Here is a 19,509-nt window from a genome sequence, read left to right as displayed (position 1 = left end):
AGATAAGATATTCTGCCCACACAGGTCAGAGCAAGGTAGGGTGACCAGATGTCCCGATTTTATAGGGACAGTCCCAATTTCTGGGTCTTTTTCTTATATAGGCTCCTATTACCTCCCACCCACCCCCCACCCCATGTCCTGATTTTTCACATTTGCTGTCTGGTCACCCTGGAGCAAGGGGAGCTCTGTACAGTACCTGCCAGCACAGATACAGACTGTGGCACCCAATAGTTTAGTTCTGGGGTATGTCTACACTGTAATGAGACACCCGGGGCTGGCTTTGGGCTCACAGGGCTCCGGCTAAGGGGCTGTGTCATTGCAGTGTACACATCAGGCTCTGCCACCCTCAGGGTCTTAGAGCCCAGGTTCAGCCTGAGTCCAAACGTCTACACCGCAATTAACCAGCCCTGCAAGCCTGAGTCAGCTGGCACGGGCCTGCCGCGGGGGCCTAGTTGCAGTGTAGCCTCCGTCCCAGCCCCAGGGCTGAGCCCACACTGAGAGGAGCCAAAGAAATCCATGGAATGCCCCCGTGGGATGGGCTTGCTGGCTCTCCTGGCAGGGCAGGCAGGGCTGTGGATGGGTGCCGTTCCGGTGCATCCTGGTGAACTTTACATCTGGCTGAGGGCAGGTCTGTCTCCTACCAGCGCCCCAGCCCCTTTGCCTCCCCGTGGCAATTCTTGTGCCAGTCCCCCTACGTGCTAAGACCCCTACGCAGACCCTATGGCGGGGGTGGGCAAAATACACCCCGGGGGCCGCATCCAGCCCTCCAGACATTTTAATCCACCCCTCAAGCTGCTGGGGAGCAGGGTCCGGGGCTTGCCACGCTCCGGCGCTCCAGCTGGGAGTGGGGTTCAGGGCTTGCCTGGTTGCGCCTCCGCGTAGGAGCCAGAGGGGTGACATGCCGCTGCTTCTGGGAGCTGCTTGAGGTAAGCACCGCCTGGAGCCTGCACCCCTGACCCCCTCCTGCATCGCAACCCCGTTCCCCAGCCCTGGCCCCCCTTCTGCCCTCCGAACCCCTCGGTCCCAGCCCGGAGCAACCTCCTGCACCTCCAACCCCTCATCTCCAGCCCCACCCCAGAGCCTGCACCCCAAGCCGGAGCCCTCACCCCGCACCCCAATCTCCTGCCCCAGCCCGGAGCCCCCTCCTGCACCCTGAACTCATTTCTGGCACCACCCCAGAGCCTGCACCTCCAGCTGGAGCCCTCACCCTCTCCTGCACCCCAACCCCCAATTTCATGAGCATTCATGGCCCGCCATACAATTTCCATACCCAGATGTGGCCCTTGGGCCAAAAAGTTTGCCCACCCCTGCCCTATGGCATACATGCTGCGAGAAGCGTAGGCCCAGATATTCTGTTGCCACCTTTCTAATTGCTGGTAACCGGACCCCAAAGGCCCCATCCCAGCCCAGCCTCTTCCCCCAAGGCCTCGCCCCTTCTCTGCTTCTTCCCGCAAGCCCTGCCCCCTTCTCCACCTCTTGCGCCCAAGGCCCTGCCCCCGTTGCTCGCTGGATCGTCTCAAGGAGCCTGCCTGCAGGTAGGAGGTGGCTGCAGCTGAGCAGGGGCTGGTGCAGGATGATCCGGTGCCTCTCCCCACCCCGTGGTAACCGGACTTTTGGTTCAGGTGCCATTTACCAGGCACCTGGACATCCTAAATGGTGCCCGGACACAGAAGCCAAAAGCCAGCCTGTCTGGGTAAAGCCTGGCCAGGTGGCTGCCATGCCTGGATATCGCTGCCTGCACTGAAGCAGGGGAGTCTGGGTGCTGACTGCTGCGCTCACCCCAAAGGACATGTAGGCTCCCATCACGCTGCCGGCAATGGTGGCGAAGCCCCCGGTCATCACTGCATGGACTTCTGAGAGAGTCATGTCCGCCAGGTAGGGGAGGACCAGCAGCGGGGCCTCTGTCTGCATCACAGAAAAGGCAATGAGGGTCCAGCTGATTCACAGAACAAGAGATGCCTCCCTGGCCATCTGTGCCCTGGGGGTTCATCCCACAGCGTTACCCTGGGGGCTCATGTCTCCCCAGGGATTCGGGGGAAGTTTGAACGCATCCTCTGGAGCAGTGAGCAGGCTAGATTGGTCCATAGCACACACTGCAGCATGGCCTCCCAGGAGCCTGCCCTCTGACAGGGGAAATGGGACTGGGGCCTGGCCTCCATCATGGGGTTGAGACATGCATCTCCAAAGGGACTGGGAGGGGCCCGGAGGTCATGGAGAGGACCCTGACATCTCTGCATTTCCTGGCTGTGAGGGCTCAGGAGAAATACCACACAGCAGCTGCTCCCTGCTGCAGGGCATGGCTCTGTACGGAGGGCGGGGGGCACTCTGCCCCTTGCAGGGGGTGTGCAGTGCTTGGTGGTCATGTCCTGGTGCTGCCCAGCCTGAGGGATGCTGGGTTGCCTCCTAGAAGCTCTTACCTGTCCTACAAAGATGTTTCCTGCCACACTGAGAGTCTCGGTGGGCGTAGTACCCATGGTGATTTGCAGCAGCCAGGAGATCTGCAGGGAAGCAGGCAGGGCTCAGCCTCAGGACAAATCCAGGACATTTCACAAAGGCTTTTCCCCCAGTGGCCAGACCCTGCCTGGCTGTGGGCCCAGATCCAAGACGTGCTGCCTGAGGCAGAGATCCAGGGATGAGTGCTCTAGTACCAGGGCTTTGCACAGCCCCACAGGAGCTCCTGAGAGCTCGGGACAGCCCCTCTGGGGCTGAGTCCTATGTTAATACAAAGCTTCCATCCATGTGTTCCCCTTTCGTAAGGATTCCTGCTGCCCCAGCCTGCCAGTGCCAGGAGCTTCTGGGACTTGTGTGGGTGCTGCACTGCGAGCAAGTCTAGGTTATTTCAAGGGGGGACAGGGGGACAGACTGGATAGTGACATGAACACTGGGGCACCAAGACCTGTACAGCCCCAGCAACATGTGGGAGGAGCAGGTCCTACCATCAATCCCCCCTTGTACCAGAGCTGCAATCCCCCGAGACCCAGGACTTGGCCTTACCTTCAGGATGAGCCACTGCATGAGGCCAGCATAGTAGAGAATGGACATCACACAGCTGAAGAACACGACAATTGGCAACGCCTGCAGACAGAACAGCAGCGCACAGGGTCAGCACAGGGGCCGAGCAGGGCTTGCTGGGAGCCCGTGACAGAGCACAGGATGAAGCCCCACATCTCGCCCGAGTGCCTGCAGCTGGGCATGGCGTGGTGCAGAATCAAGAGCACAGAATAGTCCACAGGATGGCCCTAGGGCTCCGGCAGTGCTAGGGCTGCATGGCAGGTAGAAGGAGGATCTCACAGTACCAGCTCTTGCTGCAGGCACAGAATGGCAGAATGAGAGCCAGGGCTGCTCTGCATCTCATGCCCCCCCTCCCCTGGGTGGTGCCAATGGCCTCCCCTCGTAGGCCTGGCAGGATGACCCAGGCCAAAGGAAAGCGAGTTCCTAACACCCACTGTCTTCCCCGTGACCCACGTGCTGACCTGAAAGGCAAAGGCCTCCTTGATCAGATTGTCCCCAAAGACGAAGCCGGAGCCAGCGGTGGTGTAACTCAGGAAGATCTGTGTGGGGAGATGGTACATGTTGGGGAGCAGTGCTACGGAGAATATGCCACAAGGCCTCTTCAGTCACGACTGTCACGGGGAAGCCCCCAAGCCCCCTCCCTCACACAGTGCTCTAGCCCTGCCTGGGGATCACAGCAACAATCCATCCTGCCCCAGTGTGCACTGCATGGCATGGAGAAGCCTCTGGAGCCTCTGCCCTGGACAGAGTGGAGGAGGGGGAACTGGAGGAGAGCCAGGAGTGTAAGGGAGGTGTCAGTGGCCTGACAAATGATCTGGAGGCAAAGGCTCCAGCAGCCATCAGGGACTTCATGGCAGCATCGGGGTCTCTGTGGCAAGGAGTCAGGCCCAGATAAAGGGAATGGGGTGGGAGGCTGCCTCCTGGGTGCCAGAACACTGAGGGCAACAGGAATTGGGGAGCCCCCACTTACTGACAAGTTTATGGGAACCAACAACATGAGAGAAGGGCCAAAGCCTGTGGGGCCCCAGGACAGAGGGAGCTGCTTTCTGCTACCGCTGAACAAGGAAGTTTACTAGTCCTAGCCCTAGAACTGTTCAGCCTTCCTCTGCTTCTCTGCACTGCTCCTGCCCAGAGCCAGGCCCACTCCTTGCTCAGCTTCCTGCTACAGATAAAGGAACAGCTTGTCACACCAGGTCCCCGTGACAGCCTGGCCTGCAGGCTATTGGCCAACACCAGCTTAAGCTTCCATCTCCTGAGCAATAAAGAATAGTTAGAACCTAGCCCCATGCCCGCCCACCTGGCCCCACCTCCACGCCACTCCTCCAGCCCCACCCCTATCCTCCACCTCAGCCCCAGCCCTACCTTGATCTTCCACCCCCACCCTCCCAGCCCCACCTCCATACACAACCTCACTGCAGCCCCACCTCCACCCCATTCCCACTGCCACACTCATCTCCACTGACTCCAAACATGCCCATCCCATCTCACCTCCATGCCCTTTCCCCGCTCCACCTCAAACCTCCCCTACCGTCTGGCAGCAGCGCACTCGGTACCTGGATCTGATTGCCAAGCCACTGGAATGCTTCGAATCCAGGATTCGTTCTGATTATAAAGATCCCAAGAACAAACTCCAGGCCAAGGCCCCAGAAGACGGCTCTCCAGGGCACCTGGGACCAAGACCAAAGCAGTGCTCTATGTATTGAGTCCCATCATCTTCCCACTCCAACCTCTAGCCTCTGTTAGTCATATATGATTCTAAGCCCCACTGTCATTTCATGGGAGGAGCCAGCAGGCACTTAGCTGCCATGGTGATGGGTGTCATAGAAACCCCCAGTCAGACAGCAGGTAGGACCAGGTGAGGGATGTGAGTACTGACCCCACCATGCTGGGCTGAGCGAGCCTCTTGCAAGATGCACTTCCCCCCTTCTCTGAAGGGATCCCTCCAGTCCAGAGTGAGCCTCCCACCTCTGTTTGGCTGACCAGGCCCTGGCCAGTGAGAGGCAGGGCTTTCTGAATATCCCATGGGCTCTAGTGCACTCTGAAAAAGTGGGATAAGGAGGTGGAATTGGAGGAAACCAAGGAGCAGACAGAGAGAGAGCAGAGGAAGGGGCCAGGAAGACAGACAATGAAATGGTGCAAATCAGGGAATGAGGGCCAGGGGAACAATCCCTCCATGTAAGGATACATCACCCTTTGCACACATGCCAGGCTCACTCTCAGAGGTGCTTTGCTGTCAATGGCTCTGCATCACCGTGACCCAGAGCAGAGCCTGACCCACTGAACAAGAAACAGGTGGGGGGGAGGGGACAGAATTACAGAGGTATTTAGGCGAATGTTTCAGCTAGGCACCCAGTGGGATTTTCAAGATTACCTACGCAGGTGAGGTTAAAAGTCAATGGGAGTTGGGTGCTGAACTCACTTCGGTGCTTTGTAAACCCCACTAGGTACCTATCTGCATCTAGGGGTGCCCGACCCCCTTGTAACTCTGGCCCTAGGTCAGTATTTCTGTCCTCACTGTGGGTGGAGGTCGATGGGGAACTTATTGCCCAAGCTCAGAGGCGTGTCACCCAGAGAGCCAGAATCTGGGCTCAGGAGTGGGTAGCCTATGCTCTGTTCTCTGGCCATGCTGCCTCTCTGATCTCTGCCAGTGAGCTCCACTGGCTGCACGCCCTCCCCCTTTTCCGCTGGTGCCCCAGAGGCTTCTTCTATGGGGCACCAGGAGATAACAAATGCAAACAGAACAAGAGGGTGCATGCTCCCAGAGACAACCTCTGCCTTCAGCCCCTAGGACAAACCAGAGCTGAGCTGGTCAGGGAGACCTTCCCATGGAGAAGCAGCATCTGCAGCATTGGCCCAAGCCAGTCCTTCCTGCATGGAAGTGCAGAACCCAAAGGAAACACATCCACTTACTGCAGCATGGTGCTTGGAGCAGGCAAAGAGGAATAGAACAAATGCGCAGAGGCCAGCAAATGAAATCAGCTGCTCTGGCCTTTTGGAGGTGTCCAGAACCAGCCATGTGACCAGACCAACCAGAATGGCCAGCCAGAACACCCTGCGGGGAAGAACCAGACAGCAAGTTGGCCAGGTGACGTGGCTGCAGGAACTCCTGGCAGCATGAGGATCAGTTCTCCCCCTCCAGTGAGATGACAAGGGCTCAGTGCCAGCAATATGCCGCTGACACTCTACTTGTCCCTCACCACACACAGTCACATCCTGTCCCCAAGCTGGCCCAGTGGCAGCGGCTGGTTGAAGTTAGCCCCAAGGAGGAGGGAGGTCATGCTGAATGGCTGAGGAATATTCCTACAGGAGCCTGCCATCTCCTCTCGTTGGAGACAAAGACCCCCGGTTGGTCAGGGCAGTCTGCAGTGTAGAAGACTCCTGGGTGCCTTGCTATCACTGAGCTCTCACAGCAGCATCCGTGGGTGACACTTTCTACCATTCATGGCTGGTAAGGAGACTCCTTCCCAACCTGGCAGATGATGACTTGGCCTCAGCAATATAAGATCCTGCTCAGGTCAGCATCAAGTCATGCCAGAACACTGTCCTGGCACTTTCCTAAGATTTGGAACGGCATTGTGATACTTCTGCTGGACCCGGTCCAAGTGGCTCCTTTCTCTCCATTGCTGCAGAGCATCCTCCAAGCTGTCAGGTGTGGGTGCCAGGCCCAGGTGGAGGCTGCTCAGTGGCGGGTCAGCACAGAGGGAGCCAGGATGCTGCGGCCAGGACCAGGCATTCACTGCAGTGCTGGACAATGTCGGGAGCTGGGTAGTGGGGACACCTGGACAGCAGAACCCTTCACAGGGAGCAGGAGTCACGCAAAGGTAGGGGGGATGCGGGGATGGGATGTGCTCTGTGGGGAGTCACCCTGCTTCCTTGGGCTTCTCCCAGCACTGTCCTTATCCCCACCTCTGCCCAGCTCCCCCACTACCATCCAGCTTCTGCTCCCTACCAGGGCCTCCCACTGACTTGTGTTCCAGCACTTGTGTTTTTAGGACTCCAACACTGCCTCAGGTACCTATCGGCTGGTTAGCCTGACATAGACCTTAGGCAAAATCACGGAGAGGTTGACATGGGATGCACTCAGTAAAAAAGTTAAGGGTGGCAGCATAATTAATTCATAGATTCACAGATTCCAAGGGCAGAAGGAACCAGAGCTCATCGAGACTGACCTCTGATACAGTACAGGCCAGAGAACTTCCCCAAAATAATCCCTAGAGCAGATCTCTTAGAAAAACATCCAGTCTTGAGTTAAAACATGTTAGTGATGGAGAATCCACCATGACCCTTGGTAAGTTGTTCCAATAGTTAATTACTCTCATTATTAAAAATTTACAGCTTATTTTCAGTCTGAATTTGTCTAGCTTCAACTTCCAGCCACTGGATGATGTTAGACCTTTTTCTGCTAGATTGAAGAGCCCATTATTAAATATTTGTTCCCATGTAGGTACTTATAGATTGAGATCAAGTCACCCCTTAACCTTCTCTTTGATAAGCTAAATAGATTGAGCTCCTTGAGTCTCTCACTATAGGGCAGGTTTTCTAATCCTTTAACAAGTGTTATGACTCTTCTCTGACTCTCTCAAATTTATCAACATCCTTCTTGAATTATGGAACCAGTATTCCAGCAGTTGTCACATCAGTGCCAAAGACAAAGGTAAAATAATCTCTCTACTCCTACCCAAGATTCCCCTGTTTATGCATCCAGGGATGACATTAGCCCTTTTGGCCACAGCGTCGCACTGGGAGCTCATGTTCAGCTGATTATCCACCAAACCTCCCAGATCTTTTTCAGAGTCACTGCTTCCCAGGATAGAGTCTCCCATGCTGTAAGTGTGGCCTGCGTTCTTTATTCCTAGATGTATTCATTTACATTTAGCCACATTAAAACACACATTGTTTGCTTGTGCCCAGTTTACCAAACAATCCAGATCGCTCTTGTATTAGTGACCTGTCCTCTTTGTTATTTACCACTCCCCCAATTTTTGTATCATCTGCCAACTTTATCAGTGATGATTTTATGTTTACTTCCAGGTATTTCTCTATTTACATTTACACTGAGACCTAACAGTTAGCCATCTTTTAATCCATTTAATGAGTGCCATTTTAATTTAATCTTTCTGGGGTTTTTTAATCAAAATGTCATGTGGTACCAAGTCAAATGCCTTTAAAACATCTAAGTATATTGCATCAACACTATTACCTTTGTCAACCAAAATTGTAATCTCAGCAAAAAAAACCCCAAAAAAACAAAAAAAACAAGTTAGTTTAACAGGATCTATTTTCCATAAGCCAATGTTGATCGGCATTAATTACATTACCCTCCTTTAATTCTTCATTAATCAAGTCTCATTTCAAGCTACTCCATTATCTTGCCCAGGATCAATGTCAGGCTGACAGGCCTTAATTATGGGAATCATCCTGTTTACCCTGTTAAAATATTGGCAGAGAATTAGCTTTCTTCCAGTCTTCTTGCACTTCCCCGGTATTCCAAGACTTATTGAAAATCAACATTAGTGGTCCAACGAGCGCCTCAGCCAGCTCTTTTCAAACTCTTGGATACAAGTTATCTGGACCTGCTGATTTAAAAATGTCTAACTTTAGTAGTGCTGTTTAACATCCTCCTCAAATAGTAGTGGATTGGAAAGAGTGTTATCATCCTCATCCTCATATGTTAAGACCTGTCTCATCTGTTTTTTCCCAAATACAGAATAGAAATATCTGTTGAACACTTCTGCATTATTATCGATGATGCTACATTTCCATATGGTAATGGACCAATACCATTGTGAGGATTCTTTTTGTTCCTGATATACTTTAAAAACTCCTTATTATCCTTAATTCTGCTGACCATAGATTTCACCTAGTGTCCCTTTGATTCCCTTATCAATTTTCTACATTTCCTAGCTTCTGATTTATATTTATTATCATCAACTTCCCCTTTCTTCTTTCTATCTATCCATCTATATTATTTTTTAGCTGCCTTCATTACCCTTCTAAACTACATCAGTTTTTTAACCAGTATGGCCTTCTTCAGTGATGGGATTGTGGGGTTTTTGGGTCTCTAGTAAAATGTTCTTAAACAATTCCCAATAAGCATTCTCCTTTTTCTGGTTAAATTTAAATTTGTCCCAACTGATTTGGCTCATAATTGTTTCATCAGCATTGTGAAATTGGCCCTTTTAAAGAACTAGGTATATATATATTACTCGTTTGGACTTTATTCTGCTTGCACATTATAAATGTGATCAAGTCATGATCTTTTGTCTAAAGTACCATTAATTTTCAGTTCTGTGATCAGTTCCTCTTTACCTTTCAAGACAAGGTCGAATAAAGAATTCCCCCGTGTTGGCTGCAACACTTTTTGAGTTAGGAAACTGGCATCTATAATGTTTAGAAATTCCAAAGGTGTTTTAGTCCTGGCAGCATGAGACCTCCAGCATATTTCACTCAAACTGAAGTCTCCATGATCACGTAGCTTTTCTTCCTACACATTGAAGATAGGTGGATAAAGAGCAAGTCATTCTATTCCCTAGTCATTTGATGGTGTGTAGCAGACACCAACTAATATCCCATCTTGTGTTTTATCTATTAGGATATTCATCCATAGATATTCAAATTAATTTTCTTCTGAATTATCAGTGACTTGGAAACAGGTAATACCGTTTTTGACATAGAGGGCCACTTACCCTCCCCTTTTGCCCACTCCATAATCATTGCTTTTCACATTCCAATCATGGGAATCACTCCACTAGTTTTGAGCAATACCAACAAAATAAAATTTAGGTTTATAAATGAGCAATTCCAGCTCCTCTTATTAGTTACCCTGGCTCCTAGCATTGGTATTTAGGTAATCTAAGAATGTCTTCTCTTCATGTTCTTTGATCCTTGACTAATTTTGCTCTCAACATCTTGATTCTGTGCTAAATAAGTTCTCTTCCCTCTATTTTAATACCAGTCAACATGTCTTTATGGATAATAGATCTGGTCAAACAAACTAGTCATCATTTTTTGATGAGATCACAAGTTTAGCTCATAAAGGTAAGTGGGCTGACATAATAGACTTAGATTTCTGTAAGGCATTTGACTGAGTCCTGTATAAAATTCTGAATAAAAAAATCTAGCACATATTAAATGGATTAAAAAACTGGTTAAAGAGTAGATCTCAAAATGTAACTGTAGTAAACAGGAAATGGTTATCTAGTGATGGTATTTCTATTGTTTTCAGTGTAGTGCTATTCAATATTTTATCAATGATTTGGAAGAAAATATAAAATCATTGCCAGTGAAATCTGCAGACGACACAAGAATTGGTGGAGTGGCAAATAATGATGGGGACTGGTCAGTTCTCCTGAGTCACCTGGATCACACGGTAAGGTGAGCTTATTGCACAATAAGCGTTTTAACACAACCAAATGCAAAGTCATACATATTAGATCAAAGAACTTATAGCACCTTTAAAGTCCTGGAAAGCAGGGACTCGGAAAAGGATGTAGGGGCACAGTGGAAACCAACTGAACATGAGCTCCCAGTGCAATACTGTGGCTAAGGGAGTTAATGTGATTCTTAGATGGATAAACAAGGTAACATCAAATGGGACATGGTATGACATCTGTATACTGCACAGAGGAGACCATTGCTGGACACTGGGTCCAGTTCTGGTGTTCACACTTCAAAATGGATATTTAAAAATTGGAAAGAGTTAAAAAAAGAACCAAAGGAATAATCTGAAGTCTGGAAAATCTGCCATACAGTGAGAGACTAAAGAAACAGTCTATTTAGTTCATCGAAAAGAAGGTTAAGAGGTGACTTGATCACAGTCTGTAAGTGTCTACATGGGGACAAGTAGCCTGACCAAAGCCAATGAGACCACTGGGGTGCGTCAGGGACACTTGTGTGAGCAAGGGTTGCACTGCAAGGCAGGAAAGTCCAGGAATTACCCATAGTGCCCCAGGCACAGGGACCAAGGTGGGATGTTTGCTCTTTGAACGAATACCCCATAGTGGAGATCAGCTTCCGTCGAGGAAGAGATGGGGATCGTTTGAAGAGACCTCTCCAATCAGTACGGAGAGGCATAGTGCATCTTATCACAATCTCTCTTAGCACACCTGCAGCGGCTGTCAGATCCCTCCCCGGAGAAGCCTCTAGGGCCACATCTGTGCGGGAGTGTGTGCCAGCATGTGTCTGCCGGCTTCAGCACAGCTCCCAGCCGTGAAATCCAGCACAGGCCCAGTTAGTGCATGCCCACAGAGAACCTCCGTGTGTGCCCACCAGCCCAGCTGTCCCATGCCCATTGGGGGTGTGTGTGCACACTGACGTGATGGAGACCCAGTGCACCTGGTGAAACATGCAGCCCAGCGGAAAGCTGCTTTCGGTGGATAAAGTGTCTATTGCCAGACTCACCATTTTAGCCACGGCCAGGACTTCAGGCAGCATTTCTGACAGGGGCTCAGAAGCTTCGTCAGCTTGGCTCCATAGTGTTTCTGAATGAGGCCCCAGCCCACAAAGAAGATGACCAGACCAGTGATAACGACCAAGGCGATGGCTCGCTGGAAGTCCAGCCAACAGGCAGCAATGAAATAGGCCAAGTACGCTGAGGAGAAGCAGGGCAGTGAGCGGCTTCAGGGGCCTGTGGGCAGACTCAGCTCTCACAAACCCTCCCTTATCTCCAGCTATTCCTCCCCCATCCCTCACCACACAATCCCTACCACTGCAGGGCAATCCCACAGCAGTCAAGCGAGCTGGCTTGTGGGCGTGTAGTGACCAGCCATTCCTGGGGGCTGGAGGGACTGACAGGAAGGCAGAAGTAGACATCTCTGCATGTTCACCAGGCGGGGTGCGGGGAGCAGGGTCATGCTAGTCCAGGCCTAGAGATGCCTGAACTCCCCGTGAGGAGAAAGTCTGACAGGGATCAGCGGGGAGAGAATGACACAGGCCCACTGCAGCTGGAAAGATGGGAGATGGATGGGCTCAGGTGCAACCTTCGTGACAAGGCGTGGACGCCCCCCTTGCTTGGGACACAGAAATCCAGACTAGCCCAAGGTCTGGAGAACATGCTGAGGGGGTGAGTCCACTTGGCTGAGGAGGGGTTCTTGGTTCTAGTGTCTTTGATTCCCAGGGAGGATCGCCCACACGTTGTGAGAGGGCCTGACAGTCTCACCTGCACACAGGAGGCCCAGAAAGACCTTCCGGAGCACCTTGGTGTGAGCCTTACACACCCTTCTGGCCCGCGACACAGGTTGTGCTGCACGCCTGGGGAGATGCAAACAGAGACACCAACGCGCACACAGGGTGCTTGCCGAGCAAAGCTCCCCTGATTCAAGAGCCACTTGTTCCCAGCAGGAACTGCAGGATCCGGTGCAGCCTATTCACACCCATTTATCTTAACTAGCCTCCCAGCTGCAGGCAGTCACACAAACACCTCCAGCCTTCCTGGGATTTTAGGAAAGATGCCTCCCCACTACTGCCCCACATTGCCCTCCATAGGCACCGACTCCATGGGAGCTCTTGGGCTGGAACACCTGTTGCTGGTAGACCACATTTAGAGATCTATGAGTGCTGCTGCTCCCAGAACAAAGAGAGATGGCTCTTTAGCTCACATGGCAGATGCTTATGCTTTTATATCCAGAGAGCCCCGATTCAAACCCAAGAGATAGCACAGTGCCCCTGTCTGGGTCATCTGTTATCCTGGATCCACAATCTACTCCTAGAGCCAGGATTCTTGATGCAGCTGAAATGTTCCAAGTGTAGACAAGCCCTTAGTGTGAGGTGACGGCTGGACTGATGCTATGTTGCAAAGCAGTGTGTGCAGAAGACCATGGGAATGTCTACACTGCAATGAAAGCCCAGGGTTAGTGAGACTTGAGTCAGCGGACCCTGGGTTTGAGAACCCGAGGCTTGAGCATCTACATTAATTGCCAACCCTAGGTTAAGAATTTTTTAACCCAGGCCCGAACCTGGGGATCCAGCATCCACACTGCAGTACACAGCCCCACGTCCACCCAACCGTATTCCAGACTTCCTAGCACCATCCTGAAATGTGGCCGCTCTAGCCCTTTGTTCGTGGTACAGCATGGGAAAACTTAACGGTCCACACCGCACATACAGGAAGTTTGAACACATCCTGCCGAGTTAACATTTTGGTCCGTGTGCTCCCTGCAACCGGAGCCAGCAACATGGAGGAGTTGGCACTTTAAGAACTTCTCTTGTGTGGCCTTTCACTCCTGCTTCAGGACACAGATAGAACTTCCGTGAGCCACTGCTGGGCAGTTCAGTGGTGTTTTCTGTCTGACAGAGCTAGTGATAGAGCAGGAGAAGGGGGAGGACACAGACATGGCAAACTCAAACTGACTGATGCTACTCATGACAGTCGGTACAGTCGCTGATGCTCCCTACATAGACCAGAACAGGGCCACAAGCACAGACTGATAGGACCACATCGTCACGCAGACCTGGGATGACCAGCAGTGGGTCCAGAACTTTTGCATAAAGAAAGGCACATTTCTGGAGTTTTGGGAGCATCTTGTCTCGACTCTCACGTGTAAAGACACATGCGTGAGGGTGGCCATGCCAGTCCAGAAGCAGGTTGCTGTAACCATATGGAAGCTGGCTACCCCAAGCAGCTACAGGTCCATTGCCAACCAGTTTGGTGCTGGAAAGTTGTCTGCAGATAAAGTGGTGGCGGAGGTTTCTGAGGCGGTCAGGCATGTCGTTTATCCCAAGGTCAGGGCCGGCTCTAGGCACCAGCCGACCAAGCACGTGCTTGGGGCGGCACCTCAGAAAGGGCAGCCAATGTTGGGGTGGCGGGGGGCACTCGAGGGGTTTTTTTGTTTTGTTTTTTTGTTTCGGCCGGGCAGCGCAGGGGTGTTTCGGCAGTGTGGCGTGGCATGGCGCTGGGGGGGTGGGGCTTTGGCGGCGCTGGGGGGGGCGGCGTGGCGTGGTGCTGAGGGGGGCAGGGGTTTGGCCAGCCCAGCCCAGTGCAGCGCGGTGCTCCACTCCGCTCCGGGGGAGGCGGGGGTTTGGCCGGCCCAGCGCGGCACTCCAGGGGTTTGAGCGGCCCAGCGTGGCACTGGAGTGGGGGTTTGAGCAGCCTGGCACTCCGGGGATTTGGGCGGCCTGGCCTGGCCAGGCGCTGGGGGGGAGTGTTGGGCAGCGCGGTGGGGGTGGGGGTTTGCCGGCGTGGCGCTGGGGCGTGGGGGGGTCGGCGGTGCGGCGCTGGGGCGTGGGGTTACGGCGGGGCGGTGCTCTTCTTTTTTGCCTGGGGCGGCAAAAAAGTTAGAGCCGGCCCTGCCCAAGGTGACGGGCATGAAAGATATTCCTGAGGGAATCTCTGGCTTTGAGAGCATGGGGATTCCAAATTATGCCAGAACACTGATGGGACCCACGTGCCCACAGTTTGCCCTCCTCAAGGAGCACGAGTACATAAGCTACTAAGGGCGCTACTCCATAGTTATGCAGGCCCTCATTGACCATGGAGGCCAGTTTAAGAACATCAGTGCTGGCTGCACTGCAAATGTTAGATGCCAGGGTTTTCCTCCAACCGGGAGTCTACATTCATAGACAGGCTGGGACACTATTCCCACCACATGATATTGTTATAAATGGAGTTACTGTCCCCACTGTTGTTTGGGGACCCCACGCAAATCCCCTTTTTGCCTTGACTTATGAAACCATACCCTTATCTCCGAGGCCCTGGCCAGCAGGTGTAGAACGGTGGGTGACTATGTGTTAGAGACTCAGAGGCTCATAGACTTTAAGGTCAGAAGGGACCATTATGATCATCTAGTCTGACCTCCTGCACAACACAGGCCACAGAATCTCACCCACCCACTCCTATAACAAACCCCTAACCTATGTCTGAGTTATTGAAGTCCTCAAATTGTGATTTAAAGACCTCAAGGTGCAGAGAATCCTCCAGCAAATGACCCGTGCCCCACGCTGCAGAGGAGGGCTGATTGAAATCCCACTGGTGATGTTTACCGACTCGTTTGGATGCCAGTGTCATCAATGCTGTCTGCATTAGTCTGGCTTGCTGTGCTCTTCATAACCTTTCCCCTGAATGGACCTATGACAGCGAGTGGCCGCTGAACCAGCACACTCAGCCAGAGAGGGCACCTACCACAGCTGGAGCTGGGTGCACCCAGGCAACAGAAATCAGAGATGGACTTGCATGGCCCAATGGAAGAGGCAGGATAGTATCTTTATGAATGTGGTTGGAGGGCGGGGGGCATTGATTGCTTCGGGGGGTGGGGGTTGATTGTTATGCATTTTTGACTGACATGACTGCTTATGAAATGAAGCTGGGAGGAGAAACTGTATGGATTGATGTAAATAATTGATGTATGGATAGATGCAAATAGCTGTATTGAGACATGGGTTTTGCATAAAACCTCCTAGCTGTCCCTGATCATGTGTTCACTGTTATTATTTGATATACACATTATCTGATGTGTTGCAGTGATGGCCGTAACATTTCTTTATAAAATAAAAACCTTTACTTTTACACATGTATTGGAAAAGTACAATATGAAACCATTGCCTGCCAAGCCAGCTGCCATTACTCCCCAAAACACCAACACCACCAAAAGCTTTAGAAGTAACCAAGACCAAAGTGCATCACCAAATGCAATCAGTTGAACTATGCATGAGACATGCCTTCCACACTATTGAATGGCCCCCCTTCCTTCCTCCCCCATTCTCCTTTCCCTTCCTTCCATATTTGCTGGGCGCTTGGCACCGGGATGAGAATGGAGGCATACACAGAGAAGGGATTCAGCACTGAGGACTGCATGGGACACACTAGCCGTGTCTGACCTCTCATACAACCCGATCGTATGAGCCACCTAGCCGTGGAGTTGTCCAAGCTGCTCCTGTTCCAGGATCTGCGAATCAAGTGCTTGCTCCTGTGCTTTTACACTGTCCCCAGCTATGCAGCCAGCTCGAGATTTTCTGCTCACCTCTCCGCATGTTTTTCCTCTGGTCGCAAGCCCCTTTCCCCTTGGTACTTGACCTGCTTGTTGGCCTGTCCCGAACTTCAACCATAAGTTCTTCACAGAAATCCTTCCTCTTGGAACAGTGCATGAAGGTATGTTGGCCCAGGCTTTTGCAGTGTGGGCAAGCTGTGAGATACTGCACTTTGTAGAGGTTGAGGGACCTGGAATAGGACAAGACACAGAGGGTTACTGTCTCCAATAGCTTGGTGCAGGAGAACAAAGACTCATTTTGGAATTTCAAGGACAGAAAACATTACTTTTTGAAACTGAACTGCAATATATTGACAGAAGGCTGCTTCAGCCCACAGAAGCTCCCTAGACACAGCCGAGTTAATCACAGTGCAAGAAGTGCTTCGTAATGAGCGACAGGAGATGGATCACTTGATGATTACCTGTTCTGTTCATTCCCTCTAGGTCACCTGGCACTGTCCACTGTCAGAAGACAGGATATTGGGCTAGATGTACCTTTGGTCTAACCCAGTAGGGCCATTCTTATGTTCTTATAATCTTATGCTGAGAGCATGGTAAGTTAAAAATCACAACATTTAAAAAAAAAAAATTAAATGGAATTTGGAGGAGGTTGGTGACCAGGCTGTTGGTGGGAAATCAGGTGTGTATGCTTCTGAAGTGCTCAAATGTATGGTGAGTGAACAGCACATCTATGAGTGGAGTGAGCTGGCGAGCTACCAAGGTAGCCCTGAAAAATACACCTTTCCCCGAAATGTGACTACAGACATGGAGTTCCAGCCACATGAAAAGTTTGCAGCTATCAGCCCCCAGGATTGGGTAAGAATTCATTAGCGAATCAACAGGGTGCTGCATTAGCATACGCATGGTTTAGCGCCTCCCCAGGGCTTCTGAAGCAGCCTGGTAGGACGGCGTGCAAACACCTGGAATGGAACTCCACAGCCATCCCCTTTCTCCCCCTGGCAAATTTCTGAACTGACTTCAAACACCTAGTCGTATTTGGGATTAATGATTTCATCACCCATGAAATGCATGGACTACATTTAACAGAAATGGACTACATATGAAAACAGACATTTGAATCACTTCCCCCTCCCTCCAACCCTACAATTCAGTCTTTTCAGGCAGCTCATTACACCATGGCGTTGGTACCGAGTGGTGTACATATGGGGAAGGTAATATATGGTTCTTATTTTAACAAACTAGAAAATACTAGCAAAAATGTGTACCTCCCCAGGCAAGATTCTCTTTGACATGCCTGTTTTACTGCTGGTATTTCCTGGTATCCGTTTGGAATTCCATGGTGGGGGCAGAGGGCAGGAACAATGCGCTACTAGCAGCTACATGCTGCTACCCAGAACTTATCTTTTGGCATTGGTTCATGAAGTGGAAATCTCTCCCATTCCCATATTAACAAACAGAAAAACGAACCCAGAAACTTACCAGACTCCAGAGCAGTTATCCCTCTTCTGTTTCTGCTGCCAGCTCCACGGTGGGCTGTTCCTCCAGGGGGTATCAAAAAGCTCCTCTGAGTATGGCCCCAGTATGTGCTGCAGCTGCTCCTGTGGCAAAGCCTCCTCTAGGACCAGTTTCATCAGCAGAGTCACTTCATTTGCCTCATTCAACGATTCCCCTGCTGGCTTCTGAGGCCACAGGGCCTCCTCCCAGCTGACCAGGTAATCGAGCACCACTGGTGGCTCAGTGCTCAGAACAGTCCCCATCATACTCAAATTCATCATAAGAAGGGCGTGATGCCGGCGAGTTGCCAGAGATGCAGCTGTAGTCCTACACTCATAGTAGCAGTACTCATTCTTGAGCCCCTTCATCTGTTCCCCACTCTGGTCGCTGGTTGGTAAATTTCCAGCACTACCAGCTTCTTTGCTATTTGCTGGTATACATGGGCATTCCAGAACTCTTACTAAAATCAGTTGCATTGCAGGCCTAGCATCAGAGATTAACCAAGATCTGGCTCTGGCTGTCTCCTGCAACCATGTTGCAGTGCACTTTCTGGTTGGTATCCGTTGCAAACACAGACTGCTCTGTGCTCTCCTAAGGTGTGTTTGCAGCTTGGCAGTCAGAATAAAACAAAAGGGTTAACCACAAAGCTGCTGTACTAGAACAAGGGGAGGTGCTTCCATTTCCCTGGAGTCAATTAATGATTCTTGGGAGAGAGAGGACAAAGGAAGTCGACCCATAGCATTGTGGGATAGTTTTGGCAGACTCAAAGAACCCGAGTCCAAGGAGTGTTACATCTACACTGCAAAACGACAGGCCTCGAACCCTGCGCCCCACCTTGAGTCCGGCTCAGACCTTCCAGCTTCATGGGGTCACAGGACCATGGCCCTGAGGCCAAGAGATGTGTGTAGATGGAAGAGGGATTAGGGTTTGAGCCTGAGTCTGAGCCTGGGCTTACCTTGCAGTGTAGACATACTCAAAGTGGTTGTGTGCTAATCTCTAGTTTACTATTGTGTTTGTAGTGTGTGTGTTTTGGTTAATGGGATCTGTTTGGGGAGAAGTGACGCTTCCTGGGGTTACTATACCTCCAGAAGGTGGAGCGTTCAGCTCTCTCCTCTCTGTTGTTCTCAGGAGGTGGATTCTGTGCTCCCTCAGGGAGTCCCTCTTCTTCCTGTAAAACATCCTGTTAGTCAGTGTTCTCAGAGCAGGTCCAAAGGCCAGTGCAAAAGAGAAGGGAAGATTTACCATGGAGTCGAAAGCCGTGTTCTCCAAGCCCTTCTCCAGGTCACCGAGTGAAATTCTGACATCCTCCATATCTAGATGTGCCCCTGCTACAACACAAACTCAGAAATTAGCTGGATGGCCCCACAACAGTGCATCCTGTGAAGGAATGATGCCATGAGCACCATCTGATTCCCGAGCTGGGAGGCAATAGCCATTTGCTTCCCAAGAGTGGGGAAACCCTGAGCTGCTTCCTTGTTTTGGACCCAAGGGAGAGAAGCCCAGAGCTCATAGATTTAAGGCCAGAAGGGACCATTTTGATCATCTAGTCTGACCTCCTGTATAGCACAGGCCAGAAAACTTCCTGAAATAATTCCTAGATCAATCTTTTAGAAAAACATCCCATCTTGAGTTAAAAATTATCAGTGATGGAGAATCCACCATGACCCTTGGTAAGTTGTTCCAATGGTTAATGACTCTCACTGTTAAAATGCAGGCCTTATTTCAGTCTGAATTTGTCTAGCTTCAGCTTCCAGCCATTGGCACATGTTAGACCTTTGTCTGCTGGATTGAAGAGCTGATTATTAAATATTTGTTTCCCATGTAGGTACTTATAGACTGTGATAAACTCACCCCTTAACCCAAGGTTGGCAACCTGCGGCACGCGTGCCAAAGGCGGCACGTGAGCCGATTTTTACTGGCACGCTGCTGCCAGCCAGGGTCCCGGCCCCTGGCCCCGCTCAGCCTGCTGCCGGCCTGGGTGAACGGAACCCCCGGCCGGCAGCGGCTGAGCGGTGCCAGGACCGCGGCTGGCCGGAGCCGGCGGACGGAACCCCAGACCGGCAGCGGGCTGAGCCACTCAGCC

At 51.3% G+C, this 19,509-nt stretch overlaps 1 protein-coding gene and 1 long non-coding RNA gene across 4 annotated transcripts in view; both read right to left on the bottom strand.

Moving 5' to 3' along the window:
• LOC101934720 (sodium/nucleoside cotransporter 1-like) overlaps positions 1-19,509 on the bottom strand; it is a 54,180-nt gene that overhangs the window by 22,246 nt on the left and 12,425 nt on the right. For 2 of the 3 annotated variants that reach the window (XM_065558478.1, XM_065558479.1), the window contains 10 exons: positions 18,669-18,754; positions 18,509-18,594; positions 12,170-12,261; positions 11,413-11,602; positions 5,923-6,064; positions 4,566-4,679; positions 3,474-3,551; positions 2,995-3,075; positions 2,418-2,498; positions 1,780-1,905 (listed from right to left, as the gene is read on the bottom strand). In XM_065558478.1, coding sequence (XP_065414550.1) covers positions 1,780-1,905; positions 2,418-2,498; positions 2,995-3,075; positions 3,474-3,551; positions 4,566-4,679; positions 5,923-6,064; positions 11,413-11,602; positions 12,170-12,261; positions 18,509-18,594; positions 18,669-18,737 — 1,059 coding nt within the window. In that variant the 5' untranslated portion in view covers positions 18,738-18,754. The remainder of the gene's footprint in view (positions 1-1,779; positions 1,906-2,417; positions 2,499-2,994; positions 3,076-3,473; positions 3,552-4,565; positions 4,680-5,922; positions 6,065-11,412; positions 11,603-12,169; positions 12,262-18,508; positions 18,595-18,668; positions 18,755-19,509) is intronic. The other variant, XM_065558480.1, reaches the window with a different exon arrangement.
• On the bottom strand, positions 15,470-18,491 carry LOC135973766 (uncharacterized). Its single transcript, XR_010590783.1, has 2 exons — positions 17,412-18,491; positions 15,470-16,162 (listed from the first exon to the last, which is right to left on the bottom strand). It is a non-coding gene; the product is annotated as an uncharacterized LOC135973766 (long non-coding RNA).

This window comes from Chrysemys picta, chromosome 10 (assembly GCF_011386835.1).
Source record: "Chrysemys picta bellii isolate R12L10 chromosome 10, ASM1138683v2, whole genome shotgun sequence".
Lineage (NCBI taxonomy): Eukaryota > Metazoa > Chordata > Testudines > Emydidae > Chrysemys > Chrysemys picta.
This window is presented reverse-complemented; position numbering and strand designations above follow the sequence as displayed.